General features: G+C 40.5%; 1 protein-coding gene across 2 annotated transcripts in view; it reads left to right on the forward strand.

The window, feature by feature from the left end:
- Positions 1–9,191: 9,191 nt before the first annotated feature.
- Positions 9,192–16,678, forward strand: part of PATL1 (PAT1 homolog 1, processing body mRNA decay factor) — a 41,012-nt gene continuing 33,525 nt past the window's right edge. Inside the window, exons 1-2 of one of the 2 annotated variants that reach the window (XM_058305391.2) lie at positions 9,192–9,519; positions 11,436–11,547. In XM_058305391.2, the coding sequence (XP_058161374.1) occupies positions 9,505–9,519; positions 11,436–11,547 (127 nt within the window). In that variant the 5' untranslated portion in view covers positions 9,192–9,504. The remainder of the gene's footprint in view (positions 9,520–11,435; positions 11,548–16,678) is intronic. The other variant, XM_058305392.2, reaches the window with a different exon arrangement.

A 16,678-nucleotide genomic window follows, 5' to 3' on the forward strand; every position in this document is an offset into this window, starting at 1 on the left:
AATGACTATGCTTGTGAGCTGATAAACCTAAAATAAGAACAAGGCCTAGAGCAACATTGTGCCTGGGAATTTCCTCCTGTCAGCCTTCATGTTACTCAAATGTGGCCAGTCTCGAAGCCAAACTCAGCATGTAAATGCAATGCCTTCCCTCCAGCGTGGGACATGACACCCGGGGATGAGCCTCCCTGGCACCGAGGGACCACTATCAACTACCAACTGATGATGCAACTGGAAAAGGACCTTATACGGAAGGTTCAATGCGGATCAGCAGAATATCCATGTCTACATAAAATAACATGACTTTAAAATGCTGTTTGTTTTCGGGACGTGGAGTTGTCCTGGATAGTGCTTCACGGACAATTACGGGACACTATAGATCCCCCCAGGGCCCACTGGATGGAACGTGAGAGAGTCTGGGCTATGATGTGGACCATTGACTATGGGGTGCAGTGATGCTCAGAGATGAACTTACCAGGTGCAATGGATGTGTCATGATGATGGGAGAGAGTGTTGCTGTGGGGGGAGTGGGGGGCGGGGGTGGTGGGGTTGAATGGGACCTCATATTTTTCATAATGTAATTAAAAAATAAATAAATAAATAAAAGATTAAAAAAAATGCTGTTTGACCTAAAGTAAGGGGGAAATGGAAAGGAGAAATGAGTTTATATGGCTACGAGTTTCTAATAAAGAGTCTGGAGGTTGGCAGAAGGATTGCCCTCATGCACAACTGAGCAGAGTCAGAGAGACAGATAAAGCAGATACAACCCCCAGATATTGGTTCCTTTGAAGGCTAAAGAGACCCATGAGAGTTATGGCCATGGCCGATGGGGTTAACTACCAGGGCAGATGGCCCCTCATTGGAAATGGTGTTTATGTGTGATGAATCTGGACTCAGATGGGATCTCCCTTCATAAGACTTCCATGCTAATGTGCTGGAGGTGCAGTTAATGTTGGGGTTTAAGATATATTTAGGGGATTTGAATCTCTGGACTGACAATGTGATAGCCAGGTCCTGAGCCTCAACAGACTCCAGCACCTACAATCTGATTTATTGGACTTACCACACTCAGCTAAGATGGAGTTGAAGAAGGACAACCACCACACCATGGAGCCTAGAGTGATTACAACTGAAAATGGGAGGATTGCATCCAGCATCCATGTGGAATCTGAGCCTCCTCTTGACATAGAGGTGCAATGGACACAACCAATCCAATGTCCACATAGAAGAGGTGGCATTGGATTGGGAAAAGTGGACATGGTGGACGATAGGTATGGGGAAAGGCAGGAAGAGATGAGAGGTGGAGGCGTCTTTGGGACATGGAGCTGCCCTGGATGGTGCCTCAGAGGTAATCACCGGACACTGTAAATCCTCACAGGGCCCACTGGATGGAATGGAGGAGAGTATGGGCCATGATGTGGACCATTGACCATGAGGTGCAGAGGTGCCCAAAGATGTACTTACCAAATCCAATGGATGTGTCATGATGATGGGAACGAGTGTTGTTGGGGGGGGGGAGAGGGGGGTGGGGGGGTGGGGTTGAATGGGACCTCACATATATATTTTTAATGTAATATTATTACAAAGTCAATAAAAAATAAAAAATAAAAAAAAAGACCCATCCTGATTGAGGTGGGTCACATGTTAACTAAAGTAACCTCATCAAAAGATCCTACTTACAATGGGTTCACACCCACAGGAATGGATTAAGTTTAAGAACATGTTTTTCTAGGGTACATAAAGCTCCAAATCACCATAACATTCATTCTTGTATTGTCTTCTCTATTCAGGAAGTAGGCACTGGGTGTGCAATTGTCTGTACAAGGTAGGAGAGCCACAGCCCCCTCCTTGTTGGAGAATGTGAATTAAGAGGAAATATAAACATAAAATCTATCAAGTGCAATAATTAAAATCCAGAAAGGTAAATATCCCTAGTCAGACCACACAGGAAACTTCTGACAGGATTAGGAATAACTTTTTGGTCACTGGATTCTTTTATGGGAAAGGATTTTCCTGGTTCAAACTGGAATAATAACAATGCCAGGCCAACATAGTTATACTTTGTTCTATGTATATAATCAGGTATAGGAAGACATATTATTGCACAGAGACTGAAAAGCAGGCAAAATGACCGGGGAATTTATACACTGTTATATGAGAAGAAGAATTTACGTTGTTTGTGGCTAGACTTAAACAGGGACATTAGTACAATTTTGGGTTTTTTAAAAAATCAGTCATGGTCATATCTAGTCTTTAATGAATACTTACCAATATGAGACACTATTCAAATCACTGTATAGTCATTACCTCATTTAATCTTTACAACAGCCTTATGGGATTGATGTTAATATCTTACTTTTCAGATGAGAGTACTGAAGTTCCTAGGGATTGACATGCCAAGATCACACAGCTGGTAAAAAGCAGCTGCCAGATGACAGTCCCACATCTCCTCAACTTCAGTACCCAAGTTCTTAACCGTGCTAAGCTTTACCGACAGTTTTGTCAACCAATCAGTCTGAACTGATTTGTGTTTTCAGTAACCAGTGACTGGTGTGTTTGGTGCCTGTAATCACAGCTTTAATTCCAGCTGTATCTGAACTCCTTGCACGCTAAGTCAGATCTCAACTGTGCAATTTTAATTTGAATCAGTAAGAGTTTTAAAGTAGCTCCCAATACTATAGAAACCATGTGAACCCAGGGGATTAGCTAGGAACTGGGTGGAATTCTTCTTATATCCTCCTCTGCATGATTAAAGTCATTCTTCCAAGTTTGTAATACCCATGACCTGGGTATCGTAACTGCTACCCATTTGCTCATTTATCCTGAGTTCACTGGGAGTGTCCTGAGGCCACAGCTTGTTCATGGTCCTGCGACAAGATTCAAGGCAAGGTTTGTGTAAGCATTGGTAAGTATCAGGAATGTTAGCCTCTCTTCTACCTCTTAATCACGATGAGATAAGTGGTGCGTTAATTACCTTCTCTTTGCCTCAGCTACAAAACAGAGATGTTGGTATCTAGCTTCCTACCTGCTGAGCATTTTAAGAAAAGCAAATGAAATATTATATCACTAATACACTGAAAAAGTATGAAGTGGTCTATAATAAGTTATCTTTGAGTTGCTGTTAAATATCCAGTCCCTCTCCAAGGTTTATGCCCAGATCATATCACTCTCTCTTCCCATGTGCATGGTGCTCTAAAATTTCTGCTTTCCAGGGCATGGCAGAGAAGCTGATTGACTCTGGCTAATAAAATCAGGTAAAGTGTTATCTGACCCTCTGAATTTACACTCCTCACTCCCAGGCATCCTTGCTCACATTTTCATTTTACTTTATTTTATTTTGAGGTAACCAGGGCCAGGTATTGAACCCTGGACCTCATATGCAGGAAGCCAGCACTTAATCACTGAGCCACTTTGGTTTTTTTTTTTTGTTCACATGTTGTTTGTTTTTTGATTTGCTTTGTTTTTAGGAGGCACTGGGAACCAAACCCAGGACCTCCCGTGTGAAAAGCAGGTGCTCAACCACTTGAGCCACATCCACTCCCACATTTTCATTTTAACTGAGTACATTTTCATTTTATTGGGGGGGAATATTTTTATGAATGTAGGTCTTTACAAGATCCTTCAGATCCTACACTAAGGCAAATGTCTAACCTTCCTTCTCATAAGAATGGGCCTGGCCCAGATCCAAACATAATTAACAAAGTATATGAGACTTTGGTTGCCTCTTGACCTGCTGTTTGTTGGACAGAGGGAATGTTCATGAGTATAACAGCAGCTTCAAAGCAGCTGAAACAAGATCCTGGTGGTTTTAAATTCTCTGGTTTACATTATTATATTATACAAGAACCGAGAGTAGCCTGCACATAAATTCGTCTCCATAATTATTAAAACATCATCATGAAGGCAAAATGTCATCACCTTCATCCTAAAGACACAGCACTTTCTTTTCTTTTGAGGGTCTGTTCTAGATTGATCTGCTCCCAGTAGCCCAGAGAAAGCTCTGCATTCAATGTTCAGTCCCTTTTGATGGTAGACTGGCAATTCACATCAGTCTGATTCCTTCAAGCAGAGTTGCAGGGAGACGGAGAGAAGATATTTTCCTCATTCAGAAAAAAAGCTCGAGATTTGAGCATTCAATTATTTAAAGTCAAATTAATAAGAACTAACAAGAGGGGTAACATTACAGTGACCATGCATTCTAAATCACAAAGGACACAGGCCATACCAGGAGGTAAAAGGGATGTTTTCCTTCCATTAGACCTTAAGTGACATGCTACAAAACTGTATAATCTGGGAAGCGGATTTGGCCCAGTGGATAGGGCTTCCATCTATCACATGGGAGGTCCGCGGTTCAAACCCCAGGCCTCCTTGACTCGTGTGGAGCTGGCCCACGCACACTGCTAATGCGTGCAAGGAGTGCCCTGCCAAGGAGGGGTGTCCCCGTGCAGGGGAGCCCCACGCGCAAGGAGTGCACCCCATAAGGAGAGCCGCCCAGCACAAAAGAAAGTTCAGCCTGCCCAGGAATGGCGCCACACACACGGAGAGCTGACACAACAAGATGACACAACAAAAAGAAACACAGATTCCCGTGCCGCTGACAACAACAGAAGCGGACAAAGAACACGCAGCAATATAGACACAGAGAACAGACAACTGGGGCGGGCAGAGAAGGGGAGAGAAATGAATAAATAAATAAATCTTAAAAAGAAAAAAAAAGACTGTATAATCTGCCCAAATAAAAGCTTACCCTGGGGAAGTAAATGTGGCTCCAGCAGTAGGGCGCCTGCAGGTTTGGTTCCTGGTGCCTCCTAAAGAAGACCAGGAGAACAGCAAGCTGAAGGGACAGGCTGGCATGGTGAGCTGATGCAACAAGATGATGCAATGAAGAGATAAAATGAGGAAACACAATGAGAGACACCACAAGCAAGACCGGAGATGGCTCAAACCATTGGGCACTGCCCCCCTCCTACATGGAAGGTCCTGGATTCAGTTCCTGGTGCCTCCTAAAAAGACAAGCACACAACCAACAGGCACAGAAAGCAGACAGCAAGCACAAACAAGGAGGAAGGGCATAAAAATAAATCTTAAAAAAAAAAAATTTACCCTGGTTCTGAAAGAGACTTCTTTCTTTATTCTTCATTCAACATTTATTGTTCACCATAGTAGGCATTAGAGAGAGAGGAATAAGATACAGTCCTTGCCCTGCAGGAGATTATGAGGAAAATAGAATATATAAAAAAAAAATTATCATAGAAATAGAAAAAAAGATAGTTTTAGGAAAGCATAAAAGATATTCTATTTAATACTCTACCATATATAAGAATGTGTGTGCTGAGATGTGATGGAAAAAAGATTTTCTCTCTATAAACTGCCTAAAACAAAGTCTATATTGTTGCTGTTTATAAAATTGCTGTACTTCTCAGCACTCTTGGTTAGCAGCATAGAGAAAAGTTATAAAAGGTCTGGGGAGGTTGTGAATATAACTAAGGGCCAGTGTACTAGAAGACTCAGAGCTGAATCTGCAATCACAAGCCAGCGCTGGGGTCATCACGCTTAGTGCTGTTGAATTGGCACTAGCTGACCCTTTTTCTAAGATGATGACCCTTCAAAGAAAAGCAAAGAACCCTTTATATGGTACAATGTGACCCCAATATATATTATAGTTGATGGAATCTGGATCATTTTGACTTCATATTTAATGGCCAGTAGATTATTGCCAGCCAGTGTATGGGTTTAGAAGCTCTGGGGTTATTAGTTCAGCTGGTTCTTGCAAAATAAAAATGAAGTAAAAGCCCTGAGCTCAGTTGTCACATGGGGCAAATTAACTTATCTTTTATTCATGTCATAGGCATTACAGTTAATTCCAGCTAACTCTCTTGAAAATGTGAGCTGACAAACACAAAGAATAGAGACTGTCTTGCACAGCATATATTTATTCCATAATTAGAAAACCTCTAAGTGGCAAAACGCCTGTATTATCATCCCCTTCCTCTTAAAGGCAGAGCACATTCTTTACTAACATATTTTCTCTTTGATCCTATAAAATCCAATATGTCACGTTTATGGGGGATGAAAACCAAACTGGATAGATCCAGTTCCATTTTCACTCATCTTGTAGGTGCAGAAGTTTATTTTTGTGGTTTTCTTGCTAATGTATATTGGCAGCCTTGTTGGTGATACCACAATCTTTCTCATGGTCTGGACTGAGCATTCACTCCACACCCCCAAGCATTTCTTTCTGGCTAGTCTTTTACTCTTCCATTCTTGCCCCTCTGGCCTTGGTGACAAATACCCACTGGCACACAGATGTTCTTCTTTGTCTTTCTGGGTAGTGCTGACTATATCCTCTTGGGGATCGTGGCTTATGATCAGTTTGTAGCTATTCAAGATTTCTTGGATTAAACCCTCATGAGTGGGGAAGCTGTGTGCTCAGTAAGTTGTGGGAGCCCCTGGCCTTGTAGTTGGCAAGGATGGAGAGTGTGGAGCAAGTTCTTACATGGTGCATCATGGGAACACAGGCTCAGGCACCACAGAAATTAACCTAAATACAAAACTGTTTCCACATTTTAGTATTTGCAATAGTAGCACACCATTTCTGGTACCACAATCTGTTTTAGTTTGCCAGCTGCTCAAAGCAGATACATTAAGTGTGTTGGCTTTAGCAATGGTAATTTATTAGCTGACAAGCTTGCGATTCTGAGACTGAGAAAAATGTCCAAATCAAGGCATCATCAAGGTGATGCTTTCTTTCCATAAACCAGCTGCCAGTGAATCTTGACTCTTCTGCCACACGGCAAGGTATATGGTGGCATCTGCTGGTCTCTCCCTTCTGGGATCCATTGGTTTTAGCTGCTTCCTTGGTTTTCTATTTCTGACTGAATGTCATTATCTTATAAAAGACTCCAGTAAAAGAATTAAGACCCATCCTGAATGAGGTGGGTCACATCTTAACAGAAGTAGGCTCATGAAAAGATTCTACTTACAACGGATCCACACCCACAGAAATGGATTAAGTTTTAAGAACATGCTTTTTTGGGGTACATGCAGTTCCAAACCACCACATCACTCAAGGGACAAACTCTAGTAGAGTTATTCTTTATTTCTAAAGAATCATTTGTGAAGAAAAATTGTCCCCTTTCCATCACAATAATGGCCCTATAATACAACTCAAAAACTATATTATTCTCTTAAAGCTACTCTCATAATCTCCCTCATTGGCAGGAGTTACATGAGAGAAAATGGGAATTTTGTTGATCCCTTATAGTACACCTTATTTTCTATTTCTTTAATTTCTGTTCTTAACTTCCTATTTTCTTTCCTTTTTACTTTCTTTGGCTTTATCCTATAGTTTACTTATTTTCAGACTTTCCTATTTTCTTATAGAAGCTACCTTAGCTGTATCCTACAAGTTACCCAGAACCTTGTGCAGGCACTCAACCACTGAGCTACACCAGATCCACTAAAAGTTTTGATATTTTTTATCATTCAGTTCTAAATGTTTTCTACTTTCTATTTTGATTTCTTAATTAATCCATGAATTCAAGTAGTGTTTTTAAATTTCTCAATGTTTAAGTTTTTTCCTAATTTTTTACTATAGATTTCTAACATAATTTCTAATGTAATCTGCAAAATCAGGGATCAGTGAACTTCTTCCTGCAATGTACCAACAGCAAATATTTCAGACTTTGCCGGCCTATCACATCCATTGTAACTAAATCGACTATCATTGTAGCTCAAAAGCAACCAAAGACTATATGTAAATAAGTAAGAGTGGCCATGACTTTATTTACAAAAATAGAGCTGGTCAGATTCTACCCATGGGCCATAGTTTGCCAGTATCAATTATTTAATAATTAACACTTGATGTTACCTAGTATATGAAGTTTTATCATATTCCATGCATGCTTAAATACCAATTATCATCTTATTCCTGGCCTACTCCACTTCCTTAAAGTTTAGGCCTGGCCCATGTAAATATTTGCTTTTGTTACTTTGGAACAGTGATTAAGAGACCATCTTAGGAATCAGACAAACTAGTTTGCCAGTTTCATTACAAGTTGCTTTGGAGCAAATTACTGAGTCTCTAATCCTCAAATTCTTTGACATAAGATTTCAATAAAGTAATCCATGTAAAGTATTTAGCAGAGTGCCAAACAGGCTTCAATCTTTATTACCACTATTACATAATCAGGTCATTAAACCCCTACTTTAGGAGGCAGGTATAATTACACCCATTTTACAATCAAAGAAACTAAGGCTCAGAGACGTTTAGATAAATTGCCCGCAGTCTCATGGGCATCATCAAAACACTGACTCCCACCCAGAACTTTTTTCCAAATGCAGTGCTTTCAGTATTCAGTGCTCTGACTAATCCAGGCGTGTTAACATGTGAGGAATTCACGGTATGCCATTCCTAGGCGAGGTTGCATCAAAGGTCACGCGCAAAAAGGGGTTACGAAACCCAATTCTTCGCAACCTTACGCGGAAAATTCGGGGAGCTCAAACCTGATTAAAAAGAGATGGGAGATGGTAGAAAAGGTAACATCACAAAACAGACTCCTCGGATCAGGGTGCCGAGGCAGCACAAATTCTTTTCTGGGCTTGATATCATGTCCCCCAGCGGGAACCCAGGCTGAAGCTCCAGATCCTCGCTGGCTTGGCTTTGCTGCCGTCTGTCACTGGGAAGGCCCGACCCCGGCTGTGCTGCCTTTGCGGCTTTCCAGCTCCACGTGCCCGAAGCACCTGACGCCTAAAGATACCATACGAGTAAAAACTCCCAGAATATGCCTTCGGCTTTTAAAAAAAAATGTCGCCGTCACCACTTTGAGGCACCTAAATCACAGCCATGACCTACTGTTGTTTCAGCGGGTTACGTCCGCTGAAAGTGGTGACAAATTCTGCCCCCTCCCATGACCATGGACTTTTCTATGCTTGTTTGTTCCCCTCCACTACGCGCGGGTCATCACACGAGGAACTCCGAGCAGCCTGCAGAGTGTGTAGGACGCTGGAAAAGTAGCCCAAGAATCACCCCTTCTCACATCCCAGGAAAAGGCCAGGACTCTTCAAAGCTATATCCTTCGGCGATCACAAGTGTTTTCTCCGCCCCGCAGCTGACGGAAAACTCGTGACTTGATTCTCCGCTACGACCTGAGCGCGGGGCGGGCACAGACAAACCGGAGGCGGAGCTGTAAAGCGGAATCGAAAGGAAGGTCTAGACGGGCAGCGCGTGCGCAGTCTCTCGCCACGGGACATCCTTCCCGCCGCTGAGAGTAGGAAGCGGGACGCCAAATCTATCCCCGCGCAGCCGCCGCCGCCGCCAGGAGCCAAGCGGTACGGCCGCCCTCCCCAAGGCGCGCCTGCGCACGCTCCCACGCACGCTCCTGGCGTACGGCGGCGGCCAGGGGTCGCGAACCGGTGGAGGACTCGAGCGCGGAGGAGCCCGGGGAGTCAGTGCTTTTTCCCTCCCTCCCCCATTCCCCTCCCCGCTCCCTCCCCCCCTCCCCAAGAATGTTCCGCTACGAGGTGAGCTGTTGCGACCGGAAGTGACCCCTCCCTCTCTCAAGCGCCCTTCTTCCTCTCACACCCCTCGCGCTTCTGTCCCGCGCTCCTGAGGGGTGAGGGGTGGGGGGTGGGCGCTGGGAGCCGCGGGACAGGACGGAGCGCGATGGGCCTTGAGTCTCTGGTGTAATCCGAGGGCTATGAGCTATCTTTGGGGGGCGAGACTGTCCCATCAATTGCCACTGGGAAGAGCTGGCCTCTGTTTTGGGGTGGGAAAGGCCCGTTAGCCTTAAGCAGACCACTACCACTCCACTCCGGGAGGAGTCAAGTCGTGGGCCGGATTGCACCGACCGGCGGCCTTTTATTAGAAGGAAGTCACGCGGGGATGCTCAGAGACGCGTTTCCAGCTCTGGACCCTGCAACCCAACCCCCCAATCCCATTACACAACACGCACACCCTACACACATAAGCACCTGGTCTTGGGAGCCTAGATTTGCCCTTTGAATGAGTACCCTATTTACTAAAGAGGATTCCGAGTTGAGAGGGGGGCGTGTCCAGCAGAAGTTCCTTCTGGGTGAATGGAAGGAGGCTTGAATTTGGTTAAGGTCCTGTGTATGGAGCAGTCACCGAGAGTCCTGATTGTCACTAACTCTCTGGGTGACCTTGAACACTCCTAATTTCTGGACATAAGTTTCTGATTTGTCAAATATAGAGACTAGTCTCCTTGATTCCTAAGTGTCTTTCCAATTAAAACAGTGATTTGGTTAAGTAGAGCTCTGATTTGGAAGGGAGTGCTGCTGAACTTTGTGAGGTGCAGTCAGTCGCATGCCTGCTTTATGTAAGTGTGGGAGGACTTAGGGGTGGGTCGAATTTCCTTTGAGAAGAGGTAGCCAGGCTAGATATATCACTATCCTATCTACTGAGGGAGTGTGACATTCCCTTTCTAAGTCTCTGGAAATTGAGAACGCATGTACTTGGTGCAAGTATAGCAGATAACTCGCTAAGAGTGGTCCAAGAGCAAACTGGGTTTGTGTAAACATTAAGAAAAATTGTGGAGTACCCTGGGAAGAAGTTGGGCAAAGAAAAAACTTGGAGAGTAAGCCAATGGACAAGAATGAAAATGTTCAAAATAGAGCACAACTAAAATGTTATGGTGATATCTAGCATTTGTTCAGCTATCCATATTTGTTCCCTCCTTTGATCCTCACAACTCTATGAGGCAGGTGGTATTATCCCTGCATTACAGCTTGAGTCCCTGTGTTACAGCTCTAAGCCTAGCACAGATCCATAGACAGAGTAGGTGCTCAAGAAGTATTCAATAATTAATCAGAAAAAAATGTGACTTGCCTGAGTTCATACCACTTGTAAGTGGTGGAACCAGAACTTGGACTTGCCTTTTAACAGCTTTTCCATAGTTCATTTAACTGGTTGAAAAATTAGCTTTCTGTTTTATCCAGAGTTTGGGCTTATAGGAAAAAAGTGGGGAAGAATGGAAAATGAAGAGAATGCTTTAAAAGGAGTTATAAAATAGCTGAAAAGGATGAATGATTCTAATGAGGAAGATGATAATTTTGTTGGAAAAGATGCATGTAACTCAGGCAAGATAATTGTTTATTTTCAGTTCTCATTACTGTTGCAACCAGTAGTGTAAAGGAATTTGCAGACCTAATGTCTTGGTTGCATGAGGAAATGCAGTTATTAGAGTCTTGATAAATTAGAGAAATAAAATGCTTGGAGAAAAAGATTCAATAAGGAATAAGAAATAGTAACCAAAAGAAAAGATACTGAAATCTTCGAGCGTCAGACATACTGGGAATGGAGAAAAAGCCGTCTTTTTACAAAACGTCAAAAAGAAATTATGTTCATTGGAAAGGTAAAATGAACATTTTTTAGAACCCTTTTAAACACTAAATAGCTTATCTCTTTTCTCCTGTGTTAGTCTTTAGAGGATTGTCCTCTGGATGAAGATGAAGATACATTTCAGGGCCTGGGAGAGGAAGATGAAGAAATTGATCAGTTCAATGATGATACATTTGGATCAGGTGCTGTTGGTAAGTGGTATCCTTGTCTCCTGATATATCTTGGTCTTAGAAGTAACCACATTCTCTTTTTCAGCAAGATAATTCTTCTGATCTTATTCTCAGTCAGACTAATTCAGTCTTACTGGAAGCATCTACCCTCCCCCTTTGGGCCTCTTTTTGCTTCACTTATAAAATCAGGTATACTCTAAGCCTGTCTCTTCCAGCTCTGTGACCTATGACTCTAGGTTGACACTATAAAGAATTAAAATGGCAGTGAAATAGACATTTAAAAGAGGTTTGAAATAATCCTAGAAGAGGTGAATTTTTATATTTAGAACATAAGACTAAAGGAAATAGAATATATAGTGTACTAGTATAAAATTCAGGTCCTGGTGTGTGTATATGTGTATGTATTTTAAAATTCAACTCTGGGAAGGGGATGCGGCTTGAGCAATTGAGCTCCTGCTTACCACATGGGAGGTCCCAGTTTTGGTTCCTGGTCCCTCCTAGAGAAGACAAGCAAGATAGCAAGCTAATGCAACAGGCAGGTGCAGCAAACAGATGCAACAAGGCATGAGAAAAACATAATGAGAGACACAGCAAAAGCAGGGAGCAGAGGTGGCACAAGTGATTAGGTGCCTCCCTCCTATAGCAGAGGTCCCAGATTCAGTATCTGGTGCCTCCTGAAAAGACCAGTGCACAGCAAACAGATAAAGCAAATGCATACAACAAGGGGATGGGGAGAAATTAAAAAACCTTTAAAAAAATTACAGCCTATCTATAGTATATTGCATGAATCTGCTATTGTCTTATAGTAGTTTCAATAAAATAAGTTACTTTATTCTAAAGAATTGTGGTGAGAGGAATTCTTCATGAATTAGAAAAGTACTGTGCACAGATGAAAATTTTCCCATCCCTGGGTAGAGAGAGATATTCTAGGAGCTGGAAAAAGTCAAAATCAGACTAAACTTGCAGACCACTGAATAATAATGACTGAGATGGGAAATTTAGGGAGCAAGCTTACATGAATAAGAATTGATGCAGGTACTTTTGCTTTGACTTTTGGTGTTGGAAAGCAGTAGCAACAGTGCTTATGTTGGGATGTGTGAATATTTGTGGATATTTCTTTGCAAATTTAAGTAAGGAAGAAGTAGTTTAGTGGTAGTGGGTAATCACAAGATACTGAATGTCAAAAACAAGTAAGAGGGAAGCAGACATAGCTCAAGCAATTGGGCTCCCATCTTCCATATGGGAAGCCCCGGGTTTGATAGCTGGGGCCTCCTGGTGAAGGCAAGCTGGTCCACACCCGTGGAGGCCTGGTGCAGCAAGATTATGCAACAAAGGGAGTCACAGAGGAGGGACAGTGAGAGGCGCAGCAGACCAGGGAACTGAGGTGACTTAAGCAATTGAGTACCTTGTCTCCCATGTTGGAGGTCCTAGGATCGGTTCCTGGTGCCTCCTAGAGAGAAGATGAAAAGACAAGCAGACACAGAAGAATGCATAGTGAATGGACAGGTGTGGGGGGGTGGGTAAATTAAATAAAATAAATCTTTTAAAAAAAAATAAATGAGAGATCTTAAATGGTTACAATGATTACTGGTTTTGCAGTGTCCTGAACAGCTTAAATTTATTAAAACTTAGATTGTGTTGAATGAACTGGCAAAAATGAAAAAGTATATTCTCGTCGGTCAGGTTTACAAAATTCAATAGGGAAATAAAACTTCACCACCATTGGGCGCAGGGAGAGAGGTTTTTAAGGTAGAAGGTAGAGCCATTTTAGAAAGGAACCAAAGACCTTTTGGATTATAGCCATAGTTGAGGAGATGAGGTCATCCAAGAGAATGACACACTCCAAGATGCTGTTGTCTCTCTCATTTCTCTCCACAGAGACAACAGAGAAAGAAATATAAAATAGAATTATAGAGCAAGGAACTAAAGTGGATTGCAAAAAGTGTATTTAGAAATTACGGTAATAACCTTTAGGACATTGTAGAAGCACAAAACTTGTGTACTTGTTTCTAGAACTCATTTTCTATTAAAATACTTTACTGGATGTTACCTTTTCTCACCAAGTTCCTCAATATTAAAAAGAAGTGGAGTTCATTTATCAATATTGAGACAAGACAGCATAGCGTTGTGGCTTCAGTTCTGAACCTGTACAGAAGTATAATCTCACCTTTTCATTGATTTCTAGAATTGCTATAGACAGTGTGTGTTTTTTTCTACGTTTTATGTCTTTACAAGATGGGAGTAATATTGCCTTATAAGGATATTAGAATGTACATAATTCTGTATGAAGGGAAAGCAGAAAAGTGCACACACAGTGAAAAAACTCCTATAGATGCACAGTAAAAGAACAGGTTATAGAAAGTAAAAGTAGTCAAATAGTATATGGTTAGTCACTTTTGTACCCTAGGACAAAAGGGTGATTAAGAAGGACTTTTTGGTCAACATCCTTTATAATGGAGAAAAGATTTCCAAAGGTGAGCCCTCTCCATTGAGAGCATAATATACTTGAATTGTAAAGTTTAAATCTTAATTCTTCCTAACATCTTAGCATAAATATTATAAATGTGTATAAAAAGAAAACTTGCTTTCTAAGTCAACCTGTGGCCTGTTTGATACACCTTTACAGGAAATTTTATAAGTAGTGTAGAAAAGAAGTTAAACTGGGAGGTAAAATGTCAGAATTTTGACATTGGTTTAATGGTTTTCAATTTAAGGACAGAGATCTTGAATAAAACCTTTTAGTACAGTGGGTATTTTAGGTTTTTAGTTACAGGTGCTGTGATGTCACCTTTCCCCAAGAAACTAGTCACTGTCTTCCATGTGAATAAATGTTTGCATTATCTTAGAGCAATAAATGGTACTATAATAACCCCAACTCATTCTTTAATAATAAAAGCTTAGTCTTATTACGTGCTAGGCACCATTCTAAATGCTTTACATATATTATTTATTCCTCACAGCAACCTTGTGAGGTAGGTGCTATTATTATCCTCATTTTTCAAATGGAGAAGCAGAGCCACAGAAGAGGTTAGGTAACTATAAATACAATCAGTGAAAACTACCAGTTATGTTAAAACATCTTTGGGGAATCTTTGGAAATCTCCTTCCTCCATCTGGAAGGTTTTTCCGTTCTTTCTACTCTTTCTTTTCTTCTTTTCTTTCTTTATATAATAAGCCTTATTTTTAGAGAAGTTTTAGATTTACAGATACCAAAAGTATAGGGAATTCCCATATAACCCACACACATAGTTTTCTCTATTACACTAGTGTGGTACATTTGTTAAAATTGATAAACTATTATTGAAGCATTGCTACTAACCAATGTCTGTAGCTTATATTGTGGTTTACAGTTTGTTCAGTACAGTTTTATAGCCTTTGACAAATATATAATGTCATGTGTCCATCATTACATTATCTACTTCCTTTTTATTGATAGCTACTATACTCTTCAGGGATAGGGATTGGCTTCAAATGAAATCTTCCTGTTTTTATTCACAAATATCCCTAAGGTGGGCTTCAGGGGAATTACTACAAGTAAAAGTTTGTAGAAGCAGCCAGAAATGCAATTAGTTGAAGGAAAATAGATACCTCTTTGCCCTCATTTTTCCATTATTCCTTTGCCCATACTTTATCAATTTCGACCGATATGAATTGATTCACAAGAAATCCATTCTAATAGAATATGGCTATTTAACCACTGGTTTTTAAATGTTATTATTAAGAGTAAATAGACTATCCATCTTTGGTATAGAATCTGTTAAAGTTAGCAAGCATTAAGTATGGAAAGGGTGAATGAAAACAATGCAAATTAGAACTGGATCAGAACCAGTCTGTTGGGGAGCAGATGTAACTCAGTGGTTAAGTGCATACTTCCCATTTACGAAGTCCTAGGTTCAATCCCCCTTATCTACTTAAAAATAAAAATTAAAAATATTTCTGTAAGATAAGATTTCAGAGGAAGAGTGCCTTTGACTCAGATGAGGAAGTTGTTAGGTAGGGAAGGGAATCCCACTTGACAAGAAAAAAGATCCATATTCTTAGGTAAGAATATTTTTATAGCTCTTGCCCACAGCCTTTATCCCAGTGAGGACAGAGTCATCCATGGCTTAACAGATCCCTTTACCAGAACTAGTCTGTTCAAATCTACCACAGTGCCCAGAGGCTAGACACTGGTTTTGATGATACCAAAATTATTAACATGAGAGTCTCACTGCCTTTGCTTTTTGTATCACAAGTGTAATGTGGTACATAGTACTATAATAATAATAGCAAGTTTTACATGTTTATAATATCACCCTGAAAGGGACTTAGAAAGATTTGCTTAAGGTATCAAGATGAGTAATGTTTACTACAGTATGAATCACTATATTGAAAAATTGTAAATAATCCAAATATTCATCGGTAGAGGATGTTAAATTACAGTTGATCAATAGGATGAAATCTTTTATAGGTATTAAAAAGAATGAGATAATATCAATAGTTATATGTACCTAAGATGGATAGTTTAAATAGAAAAGTGAGTTAAACTTTATAGTTTTTGCATTTAAAAAAACTGAGGCTGATGGAATTATGGAAAACTTTCAAAGTTATGTATTTATTTGATATCATTTTTTAAAAACATGTATTTTCTTTCCAAGCAGAAAAAAAAGAATAAAGATAACTTATAGATGTGCACATGGACCCCTCAGAAAATTACCAATAATCTAAATCTTTTTTTTTTAAAGTTATCATTTATTATACCTTTATTATGTAACTTTTTTTTACCTTTTAATAGTACCTTCAATTCTTCCTTTCAGTCATTTCTTTTAATGAGGTATATAGAAATATTAAATCAGAAGAATTGTCAATGAAGACAGTTTTTCAGAATTTTATGTTAGTTATAAAGGGATTTATAGCTTATCCCTGTTGAAATATATAGGGCATATGAAAGATATAACTTAAAATACATACTATATACAAAAGAATGCATGGATTTTTTTGTAGCTTAGGAAGTATTCCATGTTTAGGTGAGGGTGGAAGTACAATTAAATTAAAAAGAGTATTTAGCAGAAGCTTCAGTGAGGAGAAAAAAGACTTCCAAATTTGACATCTGAAATAAGCAAAATTGTGAGTAGAGCTTTTATGATGGAAGCAGAATGGAATGATTAGACTG

This window comes from Dasypus novemcinctus, chromosome 10 (genome assembly GCF_030445035.2).
Source record: "Dasypus novemcinctus isolate mDasNov1 chromosome 10, mDasNov1.1.hap2, whole genome shotgun sequence".
In the NCBI taxonomy this organism is placed as follows: Eukaryota; Metazoa; Chordata; class Mammalia; order Cingulata; family Dasypodidae; genus Dasypus; species Dasypus novemcinctus.